This window comes from Hoplias malabaricus, chromosome 8 (genome assembly GCF_029633855.1).
Source record: "Hoplias malabaricus isolate fHopMal1 chromosome 8, fHopMal1.hap1, whole genome shotgun sequence".
In the NCBI taxonomy this organism is placed as follows: Eukaryota; Metazoa; Chordata; class Actinopteri; order Characiformes; family Erythrinidae; genus Hoplias; species Hoplias malabaricus.
In genome coordinates this window covers 37062031-37090010 of record NC_089807.1, presented here as the reverse complement: position 1 = coordinate 37090010, position 27980 = coordinate 37062031, and the positions used below count along the sequence as shown (strand labels likewise).

Genomic DNA, 27980 nt, shown 5'->3' with positions numbered 1-27980 from the left:
CTTTACCCCTATCCTTTATAACATGTATATATTTTACAGGCATAACCTCTGGAAGTTTCATAACCATTCCTAAAACTTGCAAAAAAATAAACCATTTCCTCAGTGCCACATCCTGGCAAAAAGGGCACTGAATGACCAAATTGAATGTTTCAAGTTGTGAATCTTGGCACAAACAGGAGAGGTTCAATTAATCCTGAATGAGTTACTGCCTTGTCTTCCATAACGATCATCACCTGTACAAAAAATCTTCAATAATGTTTTAAGAATCAGTGTATTGCTTTGTACACTTTTCTAGTTTGTATTTCTTGAGTTGACTCAATGACAAGGTGACTCAATATCTTAACATGCAATATAGAGAGTCAAGCATTGAAAAAAAAAATCATCCTTTTATTAAAAACAGTATTGCTAAGTTACAATGTTCAATCCATGAAAGAAAGGTGCAATGTTTAAGAGCCAAGGCAAAGAGATGTAATATTTATCACCAGTACGATCAGATTTTAGTCTTGCATATAAAGTGTATGACAACTGACAATACATGACACAAACAATGTTTTCCTTGTTTTGTTTTTAATTAAAAGATATAAACTGTAAATGCATTTAATTAAAAATAAAACTGATTGCATATGCATTCACCCACAACAGCCCCAGAAAAACAAACAAAATTATTCCCAATCATAAAATATAAAAAAAAATAATAAAGGGGGAAAACAAAAAGACAACCAAGAGGGAAAAAAAAATATTTAAAATTAACAAATATTCTCTGGTATATATAGTTAAATGTGCTTTTATTTTTCTTTATCTAAATATCAAGCTAGAATCGGAGCTCTGCCACAATTTTGCCTGTAATAGATGCAATTTTGTCATTAAGAGATCATTTAAAATGTGTCACTTCCCTCAAAATCTGTAACGTCCACAGGTCCATTAAGTGTATGGACGACAGTGATGTGCCCCTTCCTTTGGACCTTCTGCTTTAAAGCCACTACAGGAGTTTAATTGGTCAAATAACTGTAGTCTCTCACGTGGGGAAATGATGAGGAGGGGAAAGGAAAAAACAAAATTTGGGGAAACACCCCCCCCCCCCAAAAAAAAAATGCAACAACTTTACTCTTAGTGCTAGAGTATCCATTCAGCAAATATCTACATCAGAATCATTGTGCATTTAAAATATGCAGTCTAAGGCGCGAGCGTCATGCTCGCCCCCAAAAAAAGAAGGTGGGAAGAAGGGGAGAGAAAAAAAAATAAAAATAAAAAAAAAGCACCCTCTAAATTTCCATCATTCACTTCCAACAAAGAGGCACTGGAAGGGAGAGGCAGAACAAAGGCCAAACCCTCTGACTCTAAACCCTAAATCTAAGCATGTCTCCCAAGTAATCTTCAGAAATCCACATACTCACTCTTACACACGCTCACACACAAGCCAACTGGACTGATGAGCAAGCGAGGCACTCAAGTAAGCTGGGTGTATTTGTTAGACGCTGTCATATTTACACAAACATCTATACTCAGACAAAAGGAAACACCAGAAAGCAACAACTGGTCCAAGGGCCTAGCTCAGAGTGGCATCGCTCCAGTAGGACGAAGATTCTGCTCATCCCAAAAACTTACCCAGACTGAGCACTCCCACCCTGAGCTACGATATCAATATATTAACCTATTAAGCCTGCCTAAGGAGGAATATGAGAAGTGGGATACAAGTGGTCATTTCCCAACCCCTTTTGACTTTTTATACACTAGAGAAAAAAAGGGCACTCAATATAGGGAAACAAAAACTGTTTCTCTTTCCAGTCAAATATTACCCCTTAACGTCTACCTAATTCACATTGCTACCACATTACCAGTCTCCTGGGAGAGTCGACAAGTTAACATGATGACAAATGGGCTGCAAAAGCTGATGGTGTGTGTGTTGGGGAGAGCACGGTGTAAGAAGCATAAAATTACAAAATGGCCCCTTTTTCAATTACAAACTGCTCTGAAAGACATGATTAAAACATTATATACACACAAAACATTTTTTCTTATTTTAAGTCGAGACAGTGGTGAGATTTGGCATCACTGTCCACTGCAAAACAAAAATTAAACATGGACAAGTGGAAATTTATGGTAAGCCTCTGCCATTCTTAGAGCTACATAAGCTACTAAGGGAAGTAGTAAGGGAGCTTTGAAAAATATCAATAAGAAAATCTAGAACGAGGTCATTAGTGTTTAAAGTAAGGGTGATGTAATGGCAAGTGTAGTGGTGTGGGGTTGTGTGCGACTGTACTGTGTTAACCCTAACCGTTGTGTAATCAGTAAATGAGATCACGAGTTATCTACTGTAAGGGAAGGTCTCTGAGGTCATAATTTGGAAATAACCCGAATGATTTCAAACATTTCTGGCGAGGAAAACACTGCATAGTCTGTAGTTCCACAAGAATGAAATGGATTTGAGTAAATGGTAAAAACCCATTCCAGTTGTTTAGTGTTTCAGTCTACAGTGTTTCTAAGCCTTAAAGAGAAAAATAAAATAAAATAAAAATAAAGTGGTATGGTATGAATGATCAAGAGGGAGGAAATAAAATATAAATCATAGTGTTTAGCGTCCTCGTGTAGTGGCTGTCATCAGTCATTTGAAACTCTGAGAAAGAGAAAGAGTGAAAGAGAGACCAAGGATAACTCTGGAGGAAGAGATTCTTTGTGTTATTGATTAGTTGCTGTGGTCCCTTCATGATGAGATCAGAGGCTCAGCAGGGACAGTAGGCAGGAAGAGGGCGCTCGCCACGAGTAATGCACACTATCAGTTTTTCTGTGTAGAGAAAAACAAAGAAATGAGTAAAGTTTTTATTCTTTGGCACACATTGATAGACAATCCAGATTTGATTCAAATGTGTGTGTGTGTAGCTGATGGTATCTTGAATTTTCAGACAAAGAAAAGGCTACAATATTTTATTTACCTTCTGATAAAAACCTTTGCAAAATTTTAACAAGCCACAATAACTCACTCACCAGTAATTACCCCCTCTGACTACTGTGTAGGAATTGTTGTGCCCGTTGAATTTAGTGAAAATTTTGTGATAACATTGTCAATATATCTTGTTTCTTCAGACTGTATCCATATTTATATTTTTGTGCAGAACTTTGAACACCACCCCCACACCAAGATGGACTGTAATACATCTATTGCACTGCATAATTTGTTAGCCTGCTTCACCCTGTTGTTCAGTAGTCAGGACCAAAACTACACTCTTGTCACTGTCCAGTTAAAACCAAAATACTAACATTACAGGATGTGTGTGTGTGTGTGTATGGCTATATATCAGTTATTATAAGTAGAAGCAGTATTAGTATTGCAACTTTAATGTATCAGACAAACAATTATTAGTTCTTGACAATGATGGAAAATGACTCGTCATGTCAATGAAATTTAGTCACAAAACTTATGAATGGTTGTGTGTGCATGTACTCATCATATGCACAAACCCAACCAGAGATTACAGGCTCACAATCAATTGTGGGGAGGTTAGATGACTACACATAAGCCATGTGACCAAAGTGGACACATGAACAACACAGATATAAAATAAATAAATAAATAAACACTTGAAGAGAACCACAGAAATATACTGCATCAAGAACAAAATCATATTAACACTAAATAGGTTACAACAGCAGGGGTCAGGACAACATACACTGTGAGAGCCCATGCAGTGAAGGAAGGAGGCAGTGGACACACATACCATGCTTGATCATGCACTGAGTGGGGGGGGAGGGGAGTGGCCTAACCGTCGTATGAGTCCAACAAAGGCAAGGAGCCCCGCCTCTCCCCATACATCCCTCCCTGAGTGAACATTTATATGTGTGAGAGAGAGAGAGAGAGAGAGAGAGAGAGAAAGAAATGTGGGGAAAAAAAAGAGCAAGGAAAAATAAGACCGTTAGTAAGAATTTCCAAATAACCCTGTAATTAGTGCATTAAAAGTATAAAAGATATTTAGTGTGACATGCACGAAGAGTCTAACTCTAGTGTTTGCCATTTAAAGAAAGTACCAGATTTTGTGTGCGTGCATTTTTGGCCATTTTTACCTGAGCTGCATCACTGTTTGCAGGCTCTAGAGTGTCATCCAAAGTGTTCCTCCTTCCTCTCTGTTCCAGTGTAGTGTAAGCATCTGGAACATGATTGGGGGGGATTTGCAAATGAGTTATTGCAAATAATTTTACATACAATATGAACCCTACCCATTTCTTTCAGGGGTCATCACAGAGCTAGAAGTAAATGTGATCAAATCACCTGATCCCATGTCATTCATCGGAATCATGTTTCTGTCTCTGTCCTTGCCTCCTGGGGATAAAAATATGGAAAATAAAGAGTGAAAAATATTAGACAATATACATGACATGCATGGTGTGTAAGTATTAGTATTAGCTTTGTATGTGCTTAGTATTATTTATATATATATATATATTTTTTTTTTATTATTATTTGTGAGTTATGTTATTTTTTTTCACTCGCTATTTAATGAGTGAGTATCTCACCTCTGTCAATGAGTGGCAGGGTGCTGCTGTCCTCATATCCACCATTGCTGCGGGCGTTATTTGGGGGATTGACACAGACTACGAAGTCAGATTTTTTCCAACCATCTTTCTCAAGAGTGCGCCGAAGTTCTTTAAAGCCCCACACGATCTGCAGAACTAGACCAGCACCACGTACTTCCCGATCTGAACGGTTACTGTGGGACGCAGAGAGCATTTGCACAAATCCAGAAACAAAAGACATGGTTATATATATATATATATAATAAAAAAATAAAAATATTTTGCACAAAGACTGATAAATGGCAGAATTGCACTGACCCATCCTTATTGATGAGCACCAGACGCTCAATGCCCTGTGCGCTGCGCAGAGTTTTGGCAGCATCTACACTAGAGCCCACCACCTCAGCCAAAGTGCTCAGCACTGATACCACAGTCTCTTCAGACAAAGCACGTACAGGTTGACTCTGCCCACCCCCTGGCAGGTTTGCCACTAGATTCGGCACTGCATGCTTTCCTACAAACGTATTAAAAAAGAAAAAGAAAAAAAGAAAAGAAAAAAAAGAAAAGGAAGGGGGGGGGGGACAAACGGTTACTCCTATGCCAGAATGGTGTAAATAATGACTATTTAAAGCCTATTACTTAAAATGAAAAAAAAAAACAAAAAAACAATCAAAGCCATTTCAAAAATATCTTATATACTGTAAATTTTCCCACTTCCACAGCTTGTCTAAGTTTGTAAAAGGCAGGATGTGCATTTTACACTGCCACAGGATGCTTTTTAAATACTCACAACAGTGTGAGACAAAGTTACCAGGAATAGCCTGCATGATGAAATTAACTGTTAAGACCATCATTCAGCACAGCAGTAAATTGAGCAAGACTGTCATGTTAAATATTTACAGCACTATAAAATGTGATCTGTGTTCTCTTTCATGAATACATTCTTAAAATGAAAATCATCAGTGTGTATACTCTGAAGCAGGAGTATGTTTGGAGTTAGTGTATTCTTTAAGCGCTTTCCTGGTGATTCACATTTAAGGGACACATGTCCTATTGAAAATTTTTCTAAAAATTTTTGATGGCATGTCTCTATATATTGGCATCTATACACATGCTGTTATCCTTTTATTGCCCTACCAAGCACATGCACTAACCTAGCAGTTCACGGTTGCGAGCATCAACAGCAAGGTTTCTAAGGGCCCCAGACATAGCTCTGACAACACGGTCATTCCCATGGGCCAACAGTTCCGTCATCATGGGCAACCCTTTTTCCTGTCTCATGACTGCTCGTATGTAACGGCCATACTGAGAGAGAGAGAGAAAACAGCATAAGAACAAGAGAGTCAAATACAATAACTTTTAAAGCAGTGTTTAGGGATTCAGCTCAGCAATGTGACCATCAGATGTATATACTTACGGTCCAGCGGCCTGCACACAGGTTCTGTATAGCCCCTGCAGATGCTTCCAGAACCGAGGGGTTCTTACTCTCCTTCAGAAGTGAAGTGTACACACGAACCACCTCAGGCTGAAATAGTATCTCATATCCTGCCGCACAGAACAGAGTGATGAATGCAGTATGGCTCTCATTATAACTGTATTTATCTTTTCAATTGTAAATGTAGTTAATGTTTTTTAGAATTACCATTCTGCACTTTACAAACAGCACAAACACATTTATCAGGTATAAAATTACCACCTACTTGTCTCTACACTCAATATCCATGGACTATATACATTCACTGTCAGGACCACCACAGAGCCGGTATGATTATAATGGACATTTGACTGGTAGAGGCTTATTAGTCCAGAAATGCCCCTAAGTGTTTAAAAACTCCAGACGCACTGTGCTGTTTAATTCACTTGTACCAGCACAACACATGCTAACACAACCCCCACCAGCACATCATTGAGAATGATTCACCACACTCTGTGGTTGCCCTGAGCATCCTGACCATTGAAGAACAGGGTAAAGAGAGCAAAAAACACATGCAAAGCAATGAATAAGTGATAGTTTGTAATTGTAGGACTACAAAAGTGCTCCTGTATGATAAGTAGAGCTGAGAAAATGAACACTGAGTGTAGAAACAATGTGGCGGTAGTACTTTTATGACTGCCTGGTGTGTACATAAACGCATCCATACCTTTGGCTGGGGTGGTCCTCTTTGGAATGTCAATAGTGTCTAAAGTTCCATCATCATCTTTCCTCCCTGAAAATCAGATGTAAATGTGATCCAACAAACAACCACAAGAAAAAATTATATATATATAATTATTATTATTTTAGTGTCAAGGATAAGTGGATACATACTACCTGTGCTAAACAAACTCCATATGTTAATGTGAGTGGTGAGTGTATTTTAGCTGAAACCCCATCGAATGCTAAACACCTAGGTGCCCTCGAGACCAGAATGAATATCACAAGCAATGTTTCGGGGGTAAAACCGACTGTGAACTTGTGAGCATGACTGCATTTTAGGAAACAAAGTAAACTTCCTAAAATGAATTTGAAATGGGATGAAGGCAGCAATTGTTTCAAGATTCCCATTTCAAATTACTTCAGCTAAGCAACAGCAAAACTAAACCAAATCAATAACAGAAGAGTTGATGAAGAGACAAAAATGCATTAGCAATCTATGAAAAGCAAGCAATGCATACAAAAGGACAGGCTTACCTTTGGAAAACCACTCGTCTTGGACCAAAAGTAGAAAGCAGGAGGGGAGAAGAAAAAAACATGGCAGGAGGAGAAAGACACGGAAGAGAGTATTTCAGTAAGAGAAAACAGAGCAACAGTGCCCCAGCCACCAAAAGCCACAAGCTTGCATTCATAAACTTACACAAGTGTAAAAAATAAAACGCAAAGATTCACCATCATTCCCATGCAGTACATTTTAAATTATATTGCATCATGAAGACAATGGAGTATGAAAACTACAAAATGTAAATTTCCAGTAGTCACAGTCAAGTATTTTCATGCACACCTTTGCCCTTGCGGGAGCTGAAGCAACCAGTCTTTTGATTGGCAGGAGCAGGACCCTGGTTCACGGGTGTGGTCTCCTGGTAGCGCTCACACCCTGGCACCTCTCGATGCACCTGATAGGACAGATTCCTCAACAGACAGACGCAGTTCTCTACCAGCTAAAAACAGAAAACAGACAGAGAATGACATATATACAAATCAATATATACCCAAAGCATAAATACTACTAATTACTAACATATTTTAATAAGGAAAATATTGTTACCTTGTTGTCCACATCTTTACAGTTTATTTGGGATTGGACAATGTACATGAGCGAATCAACCAAGCCAGAGCATTCTCTCAGTTTCCTCCTAGCCTCACTCCTCTCGGAGCTCACATTCCTAGACAGATCAGGCACTATACGTTAATGGTGGACAGGAGAGTGCCCAAATGTCCCAAAGCTGCTGTTACAGTAAATCTGGCTTTGAGCTGAATTCTAGCCAACGTAATAAATGAAACAAAATGGTGATGAATATTACAGCATTAGAAAGTTCATGTAATGCTTTCAAACATAATATCAAGTCATCGGATGTTTAAATCCAATCCCCGATCCTAAGATGTCTGTGTGTATCCCACGACAGACTATGTTCCAAAAGAATAAGCCCCAGGTACATGTGTTGAAGTGTATCAAAAATAACATCAATGGAAAGTAGTAATGTTTAAACCCACACTAAGCACACAGAGACGCAGACAGAGCAGTGACTTAAAAAGACAGACTGAAGGAGAGGGACACTTTTAGCCTTCTTTAGATGTAATCAGGGGGAAAACATTTCTCTAAAAAGAACACTGAGCTTTCTAAAGGAAAACCGGAATGAAGAAGCATCTCAAAGAGAAGCACTCAAGAGAAATAAGTGGATTTAGAGATCACATTTCTCCCTTTTGTCCCTTCACAGGCCTATTAGAGAGTGCTTTCACACAGAGCTCTTGCAATACAGGCATTTCCCTTTCAACTTCCACCCTTTCTTGCTTACAAGAGAGTAGCTTCCTCTCACACATGTGCATACGCACACCCATTCCTCTGCCTCAATCCTTTATAGATAAACCGATTCCCAATCTCATCTTATGAGAATGGTTTAAAAAAAAAAAAAAAAAAAAATATTAGTACTCCAACTTTCCCTCTCTTATGTCACTGTTAAACCCTTTGTAAAAGACACACCCCTCTCCTGACAAGCCTCATACAAGTTTCTACTATCCCTGACCCCCATTTCACACATACATGTCTACACAGGAGTTAAACGGCAATTGAATGCAAAGCATAAATACGGGCCAAAACCATAATTGTGTGAACATTTCAGCAGTAATCAGTAATAAAGTCATTCCCAGGATATTAGAGCACTTATGCTCCAACAGAAGACTTGATATTATAATTATGTCCCACGGACACCTATACTGTGCTGACCCTTTTGAGGTTACAGCACTGGCACAGTCACCCAGAGAAAGCTTAAAATCATATAGGAGAAATATCAGAAAACTGTAGGGCAAAGAAACGGGAGAAGCAAAAAGGTGGGGGGGGACAGGTAAATATGTGCATTCCAGTCAATAACTCAATGATTGGAAAGCTTTAAATAAATAAATAAATAAGCAAGCAAGCAAGCTTTGCCTGTAACACCCCAGATTTTGTGTGTGAAAACAGTTAGTACCTCAAGCAGCCAGCGGTATTGGTGAGAGCTGTTTCCCACTCCAGGTGTCTAGGCTTGCAGGTCTCTTCCCCTACATCGTTCCCTCTCTCCCAGCCTGAGTGAGGCACCATCACCTCATCAGACAGCGCATGTAGCGCGTGGTCCACAATCTCCATCTTAACAGAGTCATGAGATGACAGATTCCAAAGTGTGCCTGGAAGACAAAGAGAAATCATCTCATCAAAAGAACAAGCCTATACCAAAAGGCTAAAAATATAATTCTGAACATCCATCCTGATGAATCACGCCCACATCAAAGCCTAATTAAAAAAAAAAAACTCTGGATGTAAGTCTGCAGATGTTTACCTGTGATGGTATCTGTGAGGTCCTGATCTCTGGTTTTCCTTAGTAGCCTCACAAGTGCAGGGATACCGTCACAGTTCTTAATGGCAATCTTGTTGTCGGGGTCACGTCCATATGAGATGTTCTTTAGCGCTCCACAGGCTGCGTGATGCACTTCCTTCTTTGGATTGTCCAACATGGATACCAGAGCAGGAATGCCCTTCATTCGTCTTACATCTGACTTCAACTACACACAGTAAGACACAAAGCGTGCACAAGATTCTAAGTGACAAAAACAGGACCAAAAGTTTTTTTTTTTTTTTTAAATACTTTTGATGTGTGCGTGTACCTTATCGTTTTTAAAGGTTAGATGTTGGAGGTAAGCAGCAGCATTGCTCTTGACTGGATCTAGACGATAGTTGAGCATGGCGATGACCTCAGGCAATTCAGGCTGTCTCCAAGATGTTGGAGCAGGGCCTTTTCGTAGGGTACTGTCCAGTGATGCCATGCTGCCCCTCTCCCCCTGAGCCAGAGGAGCTCCTCCTCCCCAATAATATATATCGCCTGCCCCACTCATATCCCCATCCAGAGTGCCCTCATAAGAACTGCAAATTCACACAGACAGAAAAATATGGACACAATGTACAAAAATAATACAAATCAACAAAACAGATGACTACATTAAACTTTTCACAGAACACAAACATTTGCACTGACCCTGTCCTGCGTGGAGGTGGCGGGTGGTGTGCTAGCCGGGGCATGGTGCTGTAGTGCATAGGAGGGCCCATGCCATAATCAGGGTCATCATACCCCAAACTCCTTTGGTCATCCTCCAGACCGTATGGCTCAGGAACAAAACGCTGCATGCCGGAGATCTCTAGGGCACTGCCCATGCGCCCCACCTGTGGTTGGGCTGCATAGGGGTCGAGTTGGGGCCTGCTGTGGACTCTGTAGCCAGAGTCCAATGTGCGATACCCATCCACAGGTCTGGAAAAAAGAAAAAGGTTCAAAAACTTATGACCGTTGAAACATTTAGAATTACTGTTTTGTTTTTTTTTCCACCCAGGATGCATGCCAGGTGTAATCAGGGCCACATGCATAAATCTATGGTCATAGTGTAATACAGATAAAGTACACAAACACACCTGTAGCGATCATCCATGCGTGCCCCTCTGTTGAGACTGGCATAGGTTTCTGCGGGTGGGGCACTGCGGTAGTCATCATAGCCCCCTGGTGGTCCATAGTGGTAGTTACGAGGGACAGTGGCAGTTGGGTAATCCATATGTACACCTGGCTGTCTGTACATGCGGTCTATTGGTGCATTATATCCACTTATGCCAGTGACAGAGCCTGTGCCATCTAGAGAAAGTGTGTCGGAGACTGAGGGAATAACCGTCCGGGTGGTGGTGGTCTTGGTGACTTTCTTGACCTGATATAAAAACAAATAAACAAGCTTTTGTTGTTTTCTTTGTCAGAAAAATGACACCAAGAACAGACGGTTAAGCAAAAGGCTGAAGATTTGACACTTATTTGTAAGATTTATCAAATGATCTAAAGACGCACAGTTTAATAAGAAGTCAAACTGTACAGTAGAAGTACTTACTGTAGTTTCAGTGCGGCGTGTGGTGCCATCCTCACCAGTCTCAACAGAAATGACTGGTAACGTCTCCTGGGGAGCTTCCTCTACAGTGACAGTCTCAAGTACATGACCTGGGTCCAACATCCTGTACTGTAAGGGAGAGCGTGTACACACACACACACAGAACAATAGTGAGCTAAAGCCATATGTTGTAAAATATTTCCTGTCTGACAAACAACAGCTGGCCACCAAAACACCAAATTAGAGACAGGACTCCAAACCAAACATGTTTAGGGATGGAGGATAATTTTTTAATATTTGAATTCTCATAAAAGATGTAATCAAAAACGGCATTGTAAATTTGCTTTTACTCTCTTTTAAAAACCATGCAATATCTGATATCTACATTCTGGAAGAGAGAAGTAGCTTATAAACATAAAACAACTGCTGTAGTGGGATAAAGATGACCACATACTGGACATGAACTGTGTTGTACCAGCAGAGGGTCACTGCTGCAAGTTAGCAGAACACAGCTATTGTACAAATGAAGCTTTGCACACACAAAAAGAGAAAAGTATTCCTTTGTTTAAATAATGTTTAAAGCCAAATATCAGATTCAACAGTATTATCCCTTACCTGTGTCCCGTTTATATATCCCTCGTTTAGTTTAAGCCTCTCTAATTCTGCATCACCAGGGATACGCCCGTTCTATGTAGAGACAGAGAGATAAGAAAGAAAGTGGGCAAGCAAGATACACAATTTAGTCAAACAAAATATATTTACAAAAAAAAGGGAAGTTTCTTCATAAGGAGACATCACTCATTAGAAACTTGTGACTACAAAAATCTCACACACACGCTGGATAAATGGTATGGGCGTCAAAGTGGCCAGTGATCAGGGTGCTAAACTATTCCAAACATTCAGAGCAGCAGCAGGTTTCTGCAGGACACTGGGGGAAATGTCATTACATCAGCTATTTGCACACACAAACATTAGATAGAGGACCCCATCGCTGAAACCTTACAACAACATCTGCTTCTGTGAGGCCTTAGGCATGTATGATGTTTTGGGGGCACACAAAAAAGAGAAGAAAAAAATAAATAAATAAATAAATATAAAACAATGAATGGAGTGGGGATTGCAAGAATGAGAAGGAAGGGGAGGACAATGGCTTCCGGAAAAGCTCACTCATGCAACAACACATTATGGCATGCGACACACTAACACACACAGTTTTAGAGAAGAACAATACAAATTTCATTCCTCAAGGGCAGCCTTTGAGCTAGATAAAGGGTCTAGGCAAGATCCAGGCTTGTGAGAACCTGTCAGCTGCTAGGCCTATAGCCTAGTCGGCATCATAACATGACAACAATCACGTCAGCCAAGAGAAGATAAGGTGCAATGGTGGGATTTCAAGCCACTGATATGCATGTACATTGTCTGTACCATAGGAAAGATCCAGTGCCGCAGGAAAATTCACAATGTTTGAGTGTATAATCCACAAAGAAAAGCATGAAAACACCTATTACAACAGTCAATTGTTGAGTCTGAATTCAGACTTTGTCATAAGGCAGACTAATCAAAGCAAAAACGCAGACCATCATAAAGGGAGTGGCGTGTGTCATTTAGGTTGGGTGAAGACAGATGAGCAGAAGATATACGTCTCTGATATCTGCTGGATGTTGAGCAACTTCCGGCAAAGGTCAGCTCTCCCTTTCAATGTGGGTGGAATACACCAACTGAACCAGTTTCTTATTTCTTCTCTGGCTTTTGAATCACAGAGCCATCTGGGCTTTGAGGGGTTTCTGGCTGGCCATACTAGCCTCAATTAACCAAGCGGTTTTGTCTCAACATGCTGCATCAGCTAACTTGTAACAGCTTTACATTCTACTGAGAGTACAGCACAATTTAAAATCAAGTAACTGAAGAATTATAGAGTGGAAAACATACAGATGCGATCATATCTGATTGGCATGCCAAAGAGAGCACCGATACAAAGTCTTCAAGCCCATGACGAAGAATTTACCAAACCACTGCAACTTAATTTCCATCCATTAAATGCCCACAACTAGATTTACTCTAAAATCAAGACAGGTTTTTTTTTAAATAAATTGTTGTCATTCAACTGTACAGAGTTCAAAATGAGCTTCCCTGCTGAGGCAGTGAAACTTTGGTTTTAAACAAGGCTCAAGTTTGTCTGCATGAATATATCTGCTTGTGCTAAAGGGGGAAGGGGAGGAAATGGGAATCTGCATTGATTTCTATGCATGCATTGTTCCAAGTTAACAGAACTCAAACGTGAATCATTTAGCACACAAGTGATAATTAGCAGAATGGCTTAAGAATGCAGAAAACTGGAAAGCTTTAAATCATTGTTTTAGCATCAAAAATGATCATACAAATGTAGGGAAAAAAGTCAATTACAAACCAACTGTCCAATTGAAACTGCAAAAATATTTGATATTTATTTCACCACAATGAATCCTGTACTACTATTGCAGACCTGTTTATCTTCATTTCTGAGACAGGCACTCTCTTACATGGTACAGAAGGAGTAATTGAGGAATTCTGATCACCACCCTTTGTCAACACTTCTGCCACTGATAAAGCTGCATTTCCTCTAATCAGCAACTAATTTACCTACAACAGAACAGGATATTGCAACGTACCACCTTGTTAGAATAAAGTCAAAACTGAAATGTCAGATCTCAACGACAAAAGCACAAATCCTACAGAAAAACACCAGAACTGATCCAAAGAAGAGCCATGTGTATCCATTTCAGGTGTTCAGAATTGTTCATAATTTAAAAAGACATACAAAGCATGCATTTGCATACTAAAAGCAAAAAAATATATAACGATGAGTTGTGCATACGGTGGTGTAGAGGAGATGGGACAGCAACATGCATGATGGACATCAAACAAGCTGATCCAAACTCAGAACACACTTCTGGAGTAGTGTCATGATGCATATGCAACACTTAATGGTGATGCAGAAGGCCTGATGCAAGATGTTAAGAGAAGAAATGTATGAGTCATCATGCACTGAAAAGGGGATGACGTGAGGTTGAAGAATGACACTGGATGACGTGGACACCATGGATGACGAGAAGGCACCTATTGGGGAGGATGACGAGGCTCATGAGGTACTGAGAATGGGGAGGGTCGGCATTGTGATGTGACTCCTGAGGTCACACAAACGGTTGGAGGAGGCGTTACCTGCAGGGTGGGGAGGGGGCGTGGCAGAGTGCCCGAGGGCCCTACACTCCTCCTCTCCTCCTCCAGAGCTCGAGTCAGACGCTCAAACTGCATCTCCTGCTCACGCACGGAGGCCAAGAGAGATGCGGCATTCTCACACTGCTCCATACACACTGAGAAAGAAAAGAAAGCGTTACAGACTCGCACCCCACTGAACAGTGATAGCGCCCTTGAGTACATTACACATTCATCCATGCATTGTTCAAGATACTTAAAAAGATATACATGCTTGAACTAAAAACAAAAAGTGATCAAATTGGTATTTTAAAGATGAGATATCGCAGCAAGCGGCTGATACAGTAGAAAAATTATACATTTAAAACACTTCACTCAGCCTGATCATATAAATGACAACAACTGGACCACATTTTGAAGGGAGACCATACAGTTCAGAAAGAGGTAGCCAAAATGAAATGTATTTGTATTAAATAAATCACAGCTGACTGTAAATGATAAGAGTCTAGAAAAAAAACAGAAAAAAAATTAGCTGCCATTACGCTGTGCAGGTTTGTTAATAAAGTGTTGCAATGACGCCTTAGTACAAGATCTTGTTCTTTACACTGTCAGCTACAACTTAAGAGGAAACAAAAAAGAAAATATGCCATATTTTCATCCTGTCAAAAACCTTGAAGCAAACCAAAGCAAAGTGTATTCAAAGATAATAACTAAAATACCATGACAAAAAAACCCATAAATACAGGTTTCTCATTATGAACAAAAAAGTGGGACAAGCACTGACAATGCTTTCCACATAGCGAGAGTGATAGCCCTACCAGCAAATGAACACATGGACACAGCACATCACCGACAGGAAACCAAACTGGTTTTGGGAGGGATGATTAACATTTGTGAGAAAGCGAGACTCTGAGAGCCATCAAGTACAGGCAGGCAAAATGAGCTCAGACACAACATAAAACCAGCCAAGGTCTTCACATATCACTGCAGAGAGCTGTGAAAACCTTCAGTGTGAAATATATAACAGAGCTCACTGTTCACCAGTCTCCATCTGTACTTCACCACCACAGACATCAACTCTCGAATACGTCAAACTAATGGACCTTTACCCCACACTATGAGCAGGCATTATACTGCCTTGTTCATTAACAATGCTAATTTCACCATTACTGGTTGTTCATTTCTCATTACTAGTTTTGAAAGGGCTGACAGTCTGTCTTGTACAAATGTGTCACACTTCTTTATCTACCTTTACTTGGACAACATTGCATACTATCACTTTCAAATACATCTGTCTGCTTTCTTCTTGCTTTTGGTTTCTCAGTTGTCCAGGTACTCTTAACTAATCTCAGAGATGATATCAATGTAATCTGAGGTTAATCAGTCAGAAAAACCCAAACATGCCTAGGCTTTAATTGTTTGAAAAAACCTTGCCTATCCCTACTTCAAATCGCACGATGTCACATTTACTGAATTAAAATGTTTAGTTAAAAGTCAGCTTTTACTTCTGTCTATAGAACATACAAAACAACTCCTTTCACAAGAGTATTTAGCAACTTTTATTTACCAAAGCATTATATACAAATAACTATCATGAAACAATTTTATTAAGTTTAAAGCCACCAAGTTTCTGATGAGACATGCACCAACTGTTTTGGCAAGACAAACATTAAAAATACATTTTGTTTTTTATTACAAGTTACCGTTTCATTAAAACGAGTTATAATAATAACTGCCAATGTTGCAAATGAACCAAGTCTGTTGTTTTTATGCCCCAAAGCTCAGGAAACGGAAAAGAAGTTATAACAAGGGCTCTGTCATGTCTTTCAATTACATCATTTGTTCACAGTGACATGACAAACTGTGATAGTCAAAGAGGTATATCCACTAGAGCAGAATTACTTCATTTCAAATATGTCATCCTGCTGAAAGCCCTGATGTGTGTATGAACAAAAATGTCTTATTCATTTGGGCTACAGTAAAATATTTTTTAAAATATGGGAATAGGAACAAAACTTAATTAGTTTTTTACTGATATCCTGTCATTAAAATGTATTACATATAGTTGATGCATTAAAACCAATTCTAATAACCTTCTATATACGTGTTCAGGGATATTATTTCAAGACAATATAGAATTAAAACTACTCAGGCTATAATGAACTACATAACATACTAAACCAAAACAAAAAGTCAGTGGTAAGGGTGTGAGCAGTTTAAAATACATTGCCTCAAAGCAACAATGTCATCCACATGTTCCACCAAAATGGCTGCACTTTGAACCCTTAAATGAAAGTCCTGCTAATTGGTTGCATTTTGATGTTCCACTTACTAGATGCCATCTTAGCATGAGAAGAAAGGTTTATAAATAAATGACTATGCTGATCGGCACTTGCTCATTATCACCAGTGAGCTGAGAGGAGTAGGGAGCTGCAGGGTGTGAACGGCAGGTGAGAAGTTGCTATCCTGTGGAGCTCTATTCTGGGTCCAGAACCCTGTGTGCCAAAGCCTTCCACACGAACAGAACGAATCACAGGAAAAAGATTTGACAAAAGTTTTAAACTTAGCATATGAATCGCACAATTAACCTGTTTTATAATATACTTTACATTTGTTCTAATGGCTAACTATTGGATAATCCATTTCATTACACTACTTGAAACCTGAGACCTTAATATTTATTTTAATATTCAGTCAGTAAATAAGAAAAACAGATATTCTCAAATAGTTCATTAGGACTTATGTAGGAATGGAACTGAATATTTAGCTGTTCGGATATTTATTCGTTGGGTAGAAATCAGTTTAAAATCTAGAGGTTCGGATATTCATTTTTCTTTTATTATTTTTGGACAAATGTGGCTACCGATAAAGGCAACCCTCTACTCCACATCTATTCAGCCATGTCAACATAAGTCTTGTACGAAGCCTAAAACAGCCTAACACGGTAGAGCAACCTACTTACAATGAAGCGTGGCAAAGCAACAGTTTTGTTCATCAGCTTTACACCTCAAATTAGAACACCTCCACAAAGCTCTGGTTTATTTGTGTACACTCTGTACCCTTAGTGGTACCATGCAGCGCACTTGTGAGCAAGCGATTCAGCGAGCAGAGCCATGCTCGGAGTCGCAATGCTGCCTTAATTTAAAAGCGGGCGCTGAGTGCTGATTTCCTGAACAATAGGCCTGGTCCCAAGTATTCAGGTATTCAGATATTTGTTCGTTGGGTCAGTATTCTGTTTTTAATTATGAGATTCGGATATTCGGTTTTTCGGATAAATATCGATAAAGGCAACACTCCACTCAACCCACATTCAGGCTGTCCAGCGGTAAAAACAGTGGTCTCCCTACTCCACCTATATTCAGGTTTATCAACATAAATATCTTTGTGCACATGAAGCCTAAATCAAAGTCCTATAAAGTCTAACATGCTAAAACAACACACAACAAAGCGAGGCAATGCCACAGTTCATTTGTTTCAGCTTTGCGTCAAAAATTAGAGCACCTCCACTCAAACTGGTTAAACTGTGTACAATCTGTGCCCTTAGTTAGCGAGCTAGTTAGCGGGTCAGCGAGAACAGGTAGCTAGCGAGGCTGCCCAGTGAGCAACAGCGCAGCCTGGAGAGAGAAAAATTAAAGCATTGGGTCAGAATTGGATTTTGTTAATGACAACAATATACAACAGCCCACTCCCTGAATATTTGAATACCCCGGTCAAATCTCCAAAGCCCTAAAAACGGTATTGGGACAGCCCTAATAGTATGAAATGCAGTATTTGTGCAAGAGCATTTTAATAGGAAGTACACTATACAAAGAACATATCTGGTGAAAAAGCAGAATATAATAGGTCTGTCCCAAAACCTAGTGAGCTGCCTAGGTAGGCACTGACTGCATAGACAGCTGTTTAAGGAGAGAGCATTCTTACGGCACCTCAATACACATGAAGGAGATTATTGAGATGCTCTAGCTAGAGAATGATTGTTTGAGTCACGGCTTGTTCCTGCCCACCGCACACAATGCTTTTTTTTTTTTTAACCTCAGCAGCTAGAGTCACCTCAGTGTTTCAAGCAAGGGGAATTCTAACCTTATCATTTTTATCGTGATTTTAATCCTTTATGCTCTGGATGAAGAGTGGAATCAATGGGAGTTGTTCTTGAATGGCATCCTGGGATTGCTTTCGCACCTAAAGCCTTATAATTCAGCCAAATTATAATTTATTAGTAGACAGCATAATGAGGTATCTAAGAATTGGGATCAGCCTACGTGTCAGGAGCGCACACACTGTGACATAAAATGCTCTCTAGTTAAACAGCTCACTAGGTTTTGGGACCAAACCATTGTCTATGAATGTCATATCTTGACCCAAACCATGCTACCAGCATAGTTTTCCTTTCAACTCAAGACAAGCATAACAGCAGTTAAGGAATATCCCCGTTTTGCTTTCAGCTTTGTTTTTGAAACTGTGCCACTAACACACAAGCCAAACCAGATTTTTTTTTTCCTCTCTCTTTTTAAAGTACAAGCTTTTATTAGTCACTAATAACTTCCTGGGGTGGATATAAATTTTGTAAATTACCATATAACATGTATAGAAAAAATAATTTGAGAGAACTATTACAGCAGTTAACTTTACGTTTAATGTCTGCAAATATCAGTATCAGTAATTATGTCACACAGCAACAGTTACTAAGGAAGATAGTACAATAAATTTTGAATGGATTGCAATGGTCAGTGGTGTGTTGTGTCTATGGCTATGTTCAAATGATGAGTGTCTAGTCAAAGGTTAACAAAAAAGTCTGTAAAAATCTGTATTAGCATAAATGCAGTTGTCAACAAGACTAAATTTCATGGGAATTATCAAAAATGTGAAGTAATAAACATTTACAAACTTACAGATTTTGGCTAACAAATACAAAATAGCAGTAGCGCTAATATTTATGTGATGGTTTTTCTTCAGTTAACTAAATATTCTTCAGGAGTCTTTCTGAAAGAATTCTTAAAGCGCGCACTGTGACCCTATTCATGAATATGCTCGGAACAGGAGTTGTTATCTCCTATTTGTCCATGTCAGTTAAGTCATTGCAAACAAGAGAGGAATCTGATCCTGGGTCAGTACTCCTACTTGGAGAAGATTGTGAATAAAAGACCCTGATCTTGAACCACAAAACTGCACTCGCCCTGACGAAACCAGAAAGCACAGTGAAAGAATCCTCAAAACAAACATCAGTTTCTAAAATGAGAGCAAACTTGAAACGGAAGCTCACTCCTGCCAAGGACAAAGATACACCACTAAAACAGCATGGCTCTAGAAACTCCACAAGAGTAAGTAGTCTCATACAGCTAAACACTGCAGTGAACTATAAGAAAGGAGAGAGAAAAAAGAGAAAAAAGAGAGAGAACGATAGACAGATAGGGTTGGGGGGTGGGGGGTGTTGCAGCTGTCCATCTGGTGGTAAGGAGAACAATAGTAAATGTGTGTCCAAGAGTGAACGTGTGGAGGGTAGGGGCGCTGTCCTTGAGAACACAGACACAGCAGTCAGCTTCACTTACTTATACAACTGTTTTTTCACTTTTCCACAACATACCTTCCACAGAGCAAACACACTCTTGCAGAAAACCAGGCAGGCATGTGCATGCACGCACACGCATTCCGGTTAGTGCTGTGGCATGTCTGATCCTGTCTCAGTCTCATGCTCAGCCTCAAAAAACCTAAAAAGTCCTCTTCCTTTTCCAAAATACTCCCCACTTACTCTCTTCACTCCATATTCATATCTTTTGTCTGTCTGTTGTCTAACAATGACTCAGAGGTTCAGTATAACAGCGGGGAGTTTCAGTGACGCACACCTTTCCTGTAACACACTCGCTTGCACCTGTGAACCCTGAGCTACTAATGAACACACCTGCAATCACCACACACTGAAAACTGTTTGAATCAGAACCTACAGTATCCGTCTGTACAATAAGCAGCAACGTGTTTTTCAATCTAACAGCATTCATTATTTATATATATGTGGTTTAAACAATGCACTGAATCACAAATGAACTCAACACAGTGATGTTTTAATTGTGTGTAGTAATATAAAAGGGGGAGGGAAAAAAAACACCTTGGATCAGTACCCAATCCACAGCCTGCCTAATACCCTATTTTTATCTTCAAAGAATATCCCTTCAAACACACCTTCAATACAGATAGTCTGTAGTTATGATATAGTCCTTCTGGAGCACGCATCAGTTCAGTTTTCTTTCTTGGCAACAGTACCACAAGCCTCAAAACTCTTCTCCAGGGAAAGAAAAAAAATGCCACACCTCAAAATAGGTCTGACCTGAATAGAGTGAAACTTTGTGGGTTTTTTACCCCCCTAGGAAAACAACCAAGCAAAAAGTGATATGCCTGAACACTTGAAGATTTAAAAAGTCAAAAGCATTGAAAATCGAACAGTAAATTAGGACAACTAATTATATGCACAATTTCTAACATTATTCATTCTAATATTCAAATTGCATGTCTGAATTCTATATTTTCAGCTATTAAGCCATTATTCTTCAAATAATGCCATTATAAATCAAATATCTAATCTGACTTTACTGTTGATGCCTGCCAAGCAACTCCACAGAGCCATCCAAAATAAAACTTATTGAATCAAACAGATAAAGCATATTTTACCAAGATTTGTGTACTCAGGCCAAGATCTGAGCCAAACCATTGAGCATTTCCAACATATTACTTCATGTTTTGACATTACAGGGTCAGTAACCCTTGATTAATAATAGTTTGCAGTATAGATATTTGTATACAATCACATAAAGCAATGTATCTCCGGACAAAGCTTTTTTTATAAGCTCAATATGTGAGATTTTTATATGTGAATGTTTTATCTTACACTGGAATAATGGGGTTAAACTATCTAACAGGTAAACAGAAGCATCTCACATAGGGCTGGATATTTTGACCAAAATTTATCTCATAATATATTTCTTAATTTTGGATTCAATATAATTCCAATGTTGATATGAACAATAAAAAGACACAGAAAAACTTTTAAGACATCCTCAAACATATTAACCTCTTGGCTTTGTCAATATTAATTTTTTAACAATTTAAAATTGAGTGCTGAACTGACAACCATGCCCTGTAATGACTGTCAGTCTTAAACCATATTTACAAAACATTTTATAATGCGATATATATTGCTATTGAATTATTGTCCAGATCCCCTCTCGCACATACATTCGCACCAAGGTAAGTGTTTTCTTGTTCTCTATTGATAACACTCACATGGTACATTAGTATGGGCAATATCATTCAGCACAACCCTGTTATCAGCAAGTAGATGCTGCTTTGAGTACCAAAGCAAACCCCACAGATGCCATCACAGTGTAACGTCAACATATTAAATCTCAGTTATGACTGACATATCTACACAGACAGATACAGCCACAGCAGGCCTAAGCCAAATTAGGCCAAACTAATTCAATTTGCTGGGGTGCTTAATCGTGCGAGTCTGCTAATGGGATAGCAGAGGTATTAGAACGCTAAGCCACTTAAATTCCTAACTCTAAACACCTACTGCAAACACATACAAGCTGCAGATCTGGACAAAAACCCAGATCAGTCCACCACATAAGGACCGATCATGATATAGCTTTAACCTATGTCCATGTGCAAGGTCTTGAGTGATGAAGTGTGTGCAAGTGGCGGCTGCTGCATACCACTAAGCACAGATGTACCAGCTAGTCATAGGGGAGATGTCTGAGACAACAGCTGCTGACTTCTGTGCTCAGTTGTAGATTTGGAGGTGGAGTAAATAGGTGATTGAACATTAATATTTTCATTCAAAAAACAAAACATCTATTCTGTTTAATATTTGTAGCCCTTTTCTTATTGTTAGGCCATTTGTGCACTTTACTCAAGGTCCTCTCTGTCATTGCAATGTAAATAATTTGCTGCCTGCTTCATAAAATGTGTCCTTCCTGGAAATGTGGGTTATGTCTGGCTCACATTATTAACAATGAGTTATGGTTGCATTGCGTTTCAAAGAAACAGATCAAAACAGACCAAGTGTAAACATTCTGTGTAAGGTTTGAAATTTGTTATTTTAGTATAAATTAGCAGCAAGCATGGCTCCATAAACTTCCTAAAGGCATCAATACTACCCAACCTTAAATAAACCTACCTACTTGTCACATTCTTGAAACTAAGACACTAATACCTGCTTGAAAAAAAGCACTGTCTTAAGAAGGAGTCACAACAGAAACTGGAGCATTTTGGGAGATTAATTAAAGAAAAAAAAAAAGTCATTTCAATCCAGGTTGATGATATACACAAATACCCCCGTCCTTTCATACACACTGTATGTTCTCGCTGGTGTTATTGTACAGCTGGACAATTTACGAGGGTCCCAAACGCCTGCTGACTCAGTCCAAAACAGAATGTGTAAAGCCAATCCCTCCGTTCTGGCCTTATTCCAAACTGACATCTCTGAACTTTGAGACCACACATACTCCCAACACTCATACAAGCGAAACCAAAGTCACACACTCCTGAGAAGTTGAGTAATTCTGACATACCAGAAGTTGGGATAGTCATGGTTTCATGGTTTTGAATATTAGAAGCTGCTACTCAACACAATGAATATTATGACACAGTACGATTAGAAGATTAAATACACTCATACTGCCCCCCTCACCCTGTGAGGGTTTACCATTAACTTTTATGCGCGCACCAGTGACGTAGTCTTTTTAAACAAGAAATAAAAGCGAAGGAGAAAAAAAAAAACATATAACCGTCATTGTGCCCTCAGGTAAACAGTACCGCGCAAACTCGCGGCCTTTAAAGTTGTTCATGTCCCATTTATCTCGTGATAACTGCATTTATCTCATGACCATTTTTTGAAGTATCGACACACAGCCTGTGGTAGCCGCCGGCAGAGACGTGTATTTTAAAACGGCTCAACCCCCTTCCGTGTTGGACGGACACACCCTTGTAACAGTAAACCCGGTCATTACACCGTTTCAGAAAAATGAAAAAATGATAGCTTACGTTAAAACAGCACTCGGGCTTCTTCGGCAAAAGTAGTTTCCTCAGAAACTCTCATACTACAACTACTAAACTGCTCTAAAAGAAAACTATTGGGAAAACATGGCGTGTATTAACATGCCCTTCCCTCTTTCGCAGGTCAAGGTAGACACACCCGCAGGCCACTCATGGGGGGAGTAAAAAAACCAAACATTTTTCCTTTTAAGTCGAGAAAACTGGGCTTACAGCACACAAACCACACAGCATCTCCAGTGACTCATGCTAAATATATCAGCCAAGTCAGGCGAAGCGTAAAATCGGTCAGCTCGTAGTCAGTGGCCACTTCATAGCGCTGACTTGCTGTTTCACATAGCATTGTGTGTAAATGCATGAAAAAAGCGAGCTACAGAGAGAAAACACACAACACACTGAACCACGCCTTTCCCTTCCCCCACACGCATCCACACACACCCATTCACCTAACTTACTCAACAGGTTCTCACAACTTCAGTATATCCCAAATGGGAGCTACCGCACAGTTTCGCCTTCTTTATAAACAACACGCTGATAAAAATCTAACTTTATCCTTTGCATGGTGTATTAACGTAAATCCCCTTTGAAGAAAGAGACAATTTGGTTTAAAACCTGATTGTTTGCCTCCTAATGGGAACTGGTTTATTGATCAACATTACAAACCACTAGTTTCCTGTAGAACAGGGATCACAGATCCCATGGGAAAATTATCAAATGCTTCCGGAAGGAGTAGCTAAGACCTTGGGCTTCGTTCCACTGAGATATCAACTCATTAGGGAAACAAATAAACATCCCAAAACCCCTGGAAAACAATAACGTTTAAAGAAGAGCCATGAACACGCGGACACAGAACATCCCACCAGAATAGACTTTAACACAGACCTTATTTTTTAAAGAAACACACAAATATCTAAGTGCAGGTGATCCTGATTTCAGGCTTTGACCTAATTGCTGTTTGGGCGATTAAATTTGTTATAGGATCCCACTTAAAACGGTTGAATTCATTTATTCATTCCAAATCAACGAGTAAAGACAAGCAGAAATATTCACATAAGATGTACAAACAAATGACAAGTCTAAACTGGTGCTTAAAATGATATTGAAAATGTACAATGAAAAAAAAAAGTGTTTTAGTCGTGTCGAGCCTCAGCGATGCTCGGGCTGGTTAAGAATTCCTTAATCTCGTAATAGCGAGGTTTTACAAAGTTATGGAAAGTAGCTCAAACGTATCGCAAGATAAACTGGTACTGCTAACAGTAACTAGTGTTATATAAAAAAAGACAGTTATTCTGAAAACGGAGTCAACATAAAATGCGTCTAGACTGTTTTGCCTTCGCCAGTAACTGCCGCACCATTTAAGGTGGAACGGAAAATTCGAATGAGACGCTGGCGAATAAACAGCGCTTACAGTTAAATCATACGCTATAAAAGCATAGAACTGTTCAATCTTAACAGTACACCATCTCTACAAAGTAACTTTTTTAATTATATTTTAGAGCGAGAGCCAAGTTTGAGTCGTGTCCACCGATTCACAAAGCTAACTGCGCTAGCATGCTAATGGCTAAACTGTTAGCTCGCTAAAGCTTCCAAGTTTCCTGAAACTAATAAAACCAAGCGAAGCGTGAGAGAAAATACGCGCGTTTTGTGAGAAACCACAATTCCCACGTCTCCCATGCGTTCCTAATGGAAATAGCGATAGTCTGAAGAGTCTACCTTTGTGTTTTTGTGCGAAGTCCGTTGGAGTGGTTGCGTTTCTGGCCTATCGAAACAGGCTCTGATTTTTCTCCAAGCGCTGGGGAGTAAACCGTAATCCCAAACTGGACTAAATTCGGGCGTTACAGCCCCACACTGCCACGACAATAAACCTCGCTCTGCGTCTCACTTTACACCTTACATTAACTCAGACTTTACCCTTTCAAATCAGTGCAGCAAGAGTAAAAACCCCCAAAGGCCAAAATGGATTTATTAAATGTTGCAGTCCTTTCATAAAAAAGCCCACCTAGCTATCTGTCTTTCCTCCTCCTCCTCCTTGCGTTGTTCACTCCTCTTTTCCTCTTTCCCGAGTTTTGCCCCTGACCCTCCTCTCCTGCCCCTCCCTCTCACACACACACAGGGCGGGGAGAGTGTGAAAAGGTGTAGGTCTACTGTAACGGGGTAATTACACACTGCAATCAATTTTTTACTAGACTTGCAAGGTTCCAGAGCAATTCAAAACTCGTCGAAACAACCCCAGAATGAGCCACAAAGGAACAAAGAAAGGAACAAAGAAAGAAAAAAACACCAGAAGGAAATATAAAGAAAGAAAATAAAAGAAGATATAAATGTAAGCAGAAAGGGAAGACGGCAAATTAAAGGAAGAAAGAAATGCAAAGAAAGAAAATGTACAGAATAAATAAAGAATGAATGATTGTGTCACAGCTATCAAAGAGGAATGGGAAAGAGATAGGCGCTGTGAATGTGGATGTGTGTGGACTTTGGCTGGCTGTGGTCTGGGAGAGATGTAGGGCGGGACGGAGAGCAGTTTGTCGCGTCTCCCACTTTGGTTTGATCACGTGGCGGTGGTTTTGGACAAAAATCCCCATCAAAAGCCGACGCTCTTGTTAAGCATGGAGAGAGCGCTATCTCCTGGTCAAAAAAAATGTATACACATAAAGTCACTGAAGTAAATAAATTGTTAGTGTGTCAAGGAAAACCCCTCAGAGCTTCGGGGGGGTTGTTTTTATTTTCTTTATCCCATAGACCCTATCCTATGTTGATTTCTTTTCACCGAAGATGTAGTTATCAAAGCATTTCACTTCTAGTTATATGATTATGTATGTGACAAAGAAACTTTGATTTGATTTAGCTTGGTTTGATTTGAGAAACCTTAAGAGAAACCAAAACTCAAAGGGGCAGCCTATACCCTCTGGTGGCAGATTATAATCCGGGGCGGCATGGTGGCGCAGCAGGTAGTCACACAGCTCCAGGGGTCTGGAGGTTGTGGGTTCGATTCCTGCTCCGGGTGACTGTCTGTGAGGGGGGTGTGGTGTGTTCTCCATGTGTCTGTATCTGTAAGCGCTTATCCAATTCAGGGTCGCGGGGGGTCCAGAGCCTACCTGGAATCATTGAGCGCAAGGTGGGAATACACCCTGGAGGGGGCGCCAGTCCTTCACAGGGCAACACAGACACACACATTCACTCACACTTACGGACACTTTTTTGAGTCGCCAATCCACCTACCAACGTGTATTTTTGGACTGTGGGAGGAAACTGGAGCACCCGGAGGAAACCCACGCGGACACAGGGAGAACAAATCAACTCCTCACAGACAGTCACCCGGAGCAGGAATCGAACCCACTACCTCCAGGTCCCTGGAGCTGTGTGACACTACCTGCTGCGCCACCATGCCGCCCTATATGTCAACAGCAGAACTTTTTATATATTCTGGATGTGACTGGCAACTTGTGTAGGGTTGAGAGTACATAAAAAGGTCAAATGTTTAAGAACTCTGGCTGCTGTATTCTAAATCAACTGAAGCTCATTTAGGCTTTTACTGGAACATCCAGATATCAGGGCTATGCCCAAACTAAAAGTGATAAAAGTATGGACAAATATTTTTCATCACTCTGCACTGACACTGTGATTCTTAGCTTAGCAATATTTTGAAGATAAAGAAATTCTATTATAGTCATATAGACAGGTAAGAGTAAATTGTGATACCAAGGTATTTGACAGATGTGCATGAGGAGTCTGAGAGATTATTTATAATTAGCATTAAATTAGACAGTTTGTTTCTAGCACCTTTTGGCCCAAGCTGCTCTTACTAGTCTTATATATGAATGTAAGATCAAGATTCAAGATGTGTTTAATTTGTTTAATTCTGTAATATGCAAGTATCACTGCATTGCTTATTCATTCATTCATCGGTAACCGCTTATCTAGTTCAGGGTCACGGTGGGTCCAGAGCCTACCTGGAATCATTGGGCGCAAGGCGGGAATACATCCTGGAGGGGGCGCCAGTCCTCCACAGGGCAACACACACAGACACATTCACTCACACACTCACACCTACAGACACTTTTGAGTCGCCAATCCACCTACCAACATGTGTTTTTGGACTGTGGGAGGAAACCGGAGCACCCGGAGGAAACCCACGTAGACACAGGGAGAACACACCACACTCCTCACAGACAGTCACCCGGAGGAAACCCACGCAGACACAGGGAGAACACACCACACTCCTCACAGACAGTCACCCGGAGGAAACCCACGCAGACACGGGGAGAACACACCAACTCCTCACAGACAGTCATCTGGAGCGGGAAACTGCAGTGCTTATATACACCCTAAATAATATCTGATATGCTGTTGTTGGGGTTCTGACCATCAAAGAACAGAATGAATGGGGAAGCAACAGACGGACTTCAGTCAGAGTGCATACACTGTTATTAAAACTGTGGTGGTACCTTTTGCTGTCACTGTGATGGTACCCTCAGGGGTACATTTCTGTAGATTTAGTTAGGGAACATAACTGTACCTTATTCTATTATAAATGTAGATTTTTAATTGTGTTGATTTCCTAGACCTCACTTCATCCCCAGGACTTATATTTTGTTTTATATACAGGGGGTCCTCAACTTACGACGTTCCTACGTCGCGTCGTAAACCGATTTTCGGT

General features: G+C 40.0%; 1 protein-coding gene across 9 annotated transcripts; it reads right to left on the bottom strand.

The window, feature by feature from the left end:
• Positions 1-13: 13 nt before the first annotated feature.
• On the bottom strand, positions 14-27793 carry ctnnd1 (catenin (cadherin-associated protein), delta 1). Of its 9 annotated transcripts, none has more exons than XM_066678361.1 (21): positions 25323-25352; positions 14285-14436; positions 11702-11773; positions 11090-11215; positions 10632-10915; positions 10204-10473; positions 9836-10091; positions 9511-9733; positions 9166-9358; positions 7749-7866; positions 7485-7641; positions 7178-7195; positions 6648-6713; positions 5924-6051; positions 5661-5811; positions 4825-5020; positions 4507-4700; positions 4262-4312; positions 4057-4139; positions 3760-3814; positions 14-2782 (listed from the first exon to the last, which is right to left on the bottom strand). In XM_066678361.1, the coding sequence occupies exons 2-21, from the start codon at positions 14429-14431 to the stop codon at positions 2721-2723; spliced, it is 2850 nt and encodes a 949-aa protein (XP_066534458.1). In that variant the 5' UTR covers positions 14432-14436; positions 25323-25352; the 3' UTR covers positions 14-2720. The 9 variants fall into 9 exon arrangements, with proteins under 9 accessions (XP_066534458.1, XP_066534460.1, XP_066534457.1 ...); XM_066678363.1 differs by lacking the exon at positions 25323-25352 and adding an exon at positions 25037-25296 and having other exon boundaries at positions 3714-3814; XM_066678360.1 differs by lacking the exon at positions 25323-25352 and adding an exon at positions 25037-25296.
• Positions 27794-27980: the final 187 nt, after the last annotated feature.

Coding starts and splice junctions, on each gene's coding strand:
- ctnnd1 (XM_066678361.1), bottom strand. CDS start 14,431: ATGGAGCAGTGTGAGAATGCCGCATCTCTCTTGGCCTCCGTGCGTGAG. Junction 11,216..11,701: donor GATATATAAACGGGACACAG/GTAAGGGATAAT, acceptor TCTCCCTTACAG/TACAGGATGTTGGACCCAGG. Junction 7,642..7,748: donor GTAAAGATGTGGACAACAAG/GTAACAATATTT, acceptor TTCTGTTTTTAG/CTGGTAGAGAACTGCGTCTG.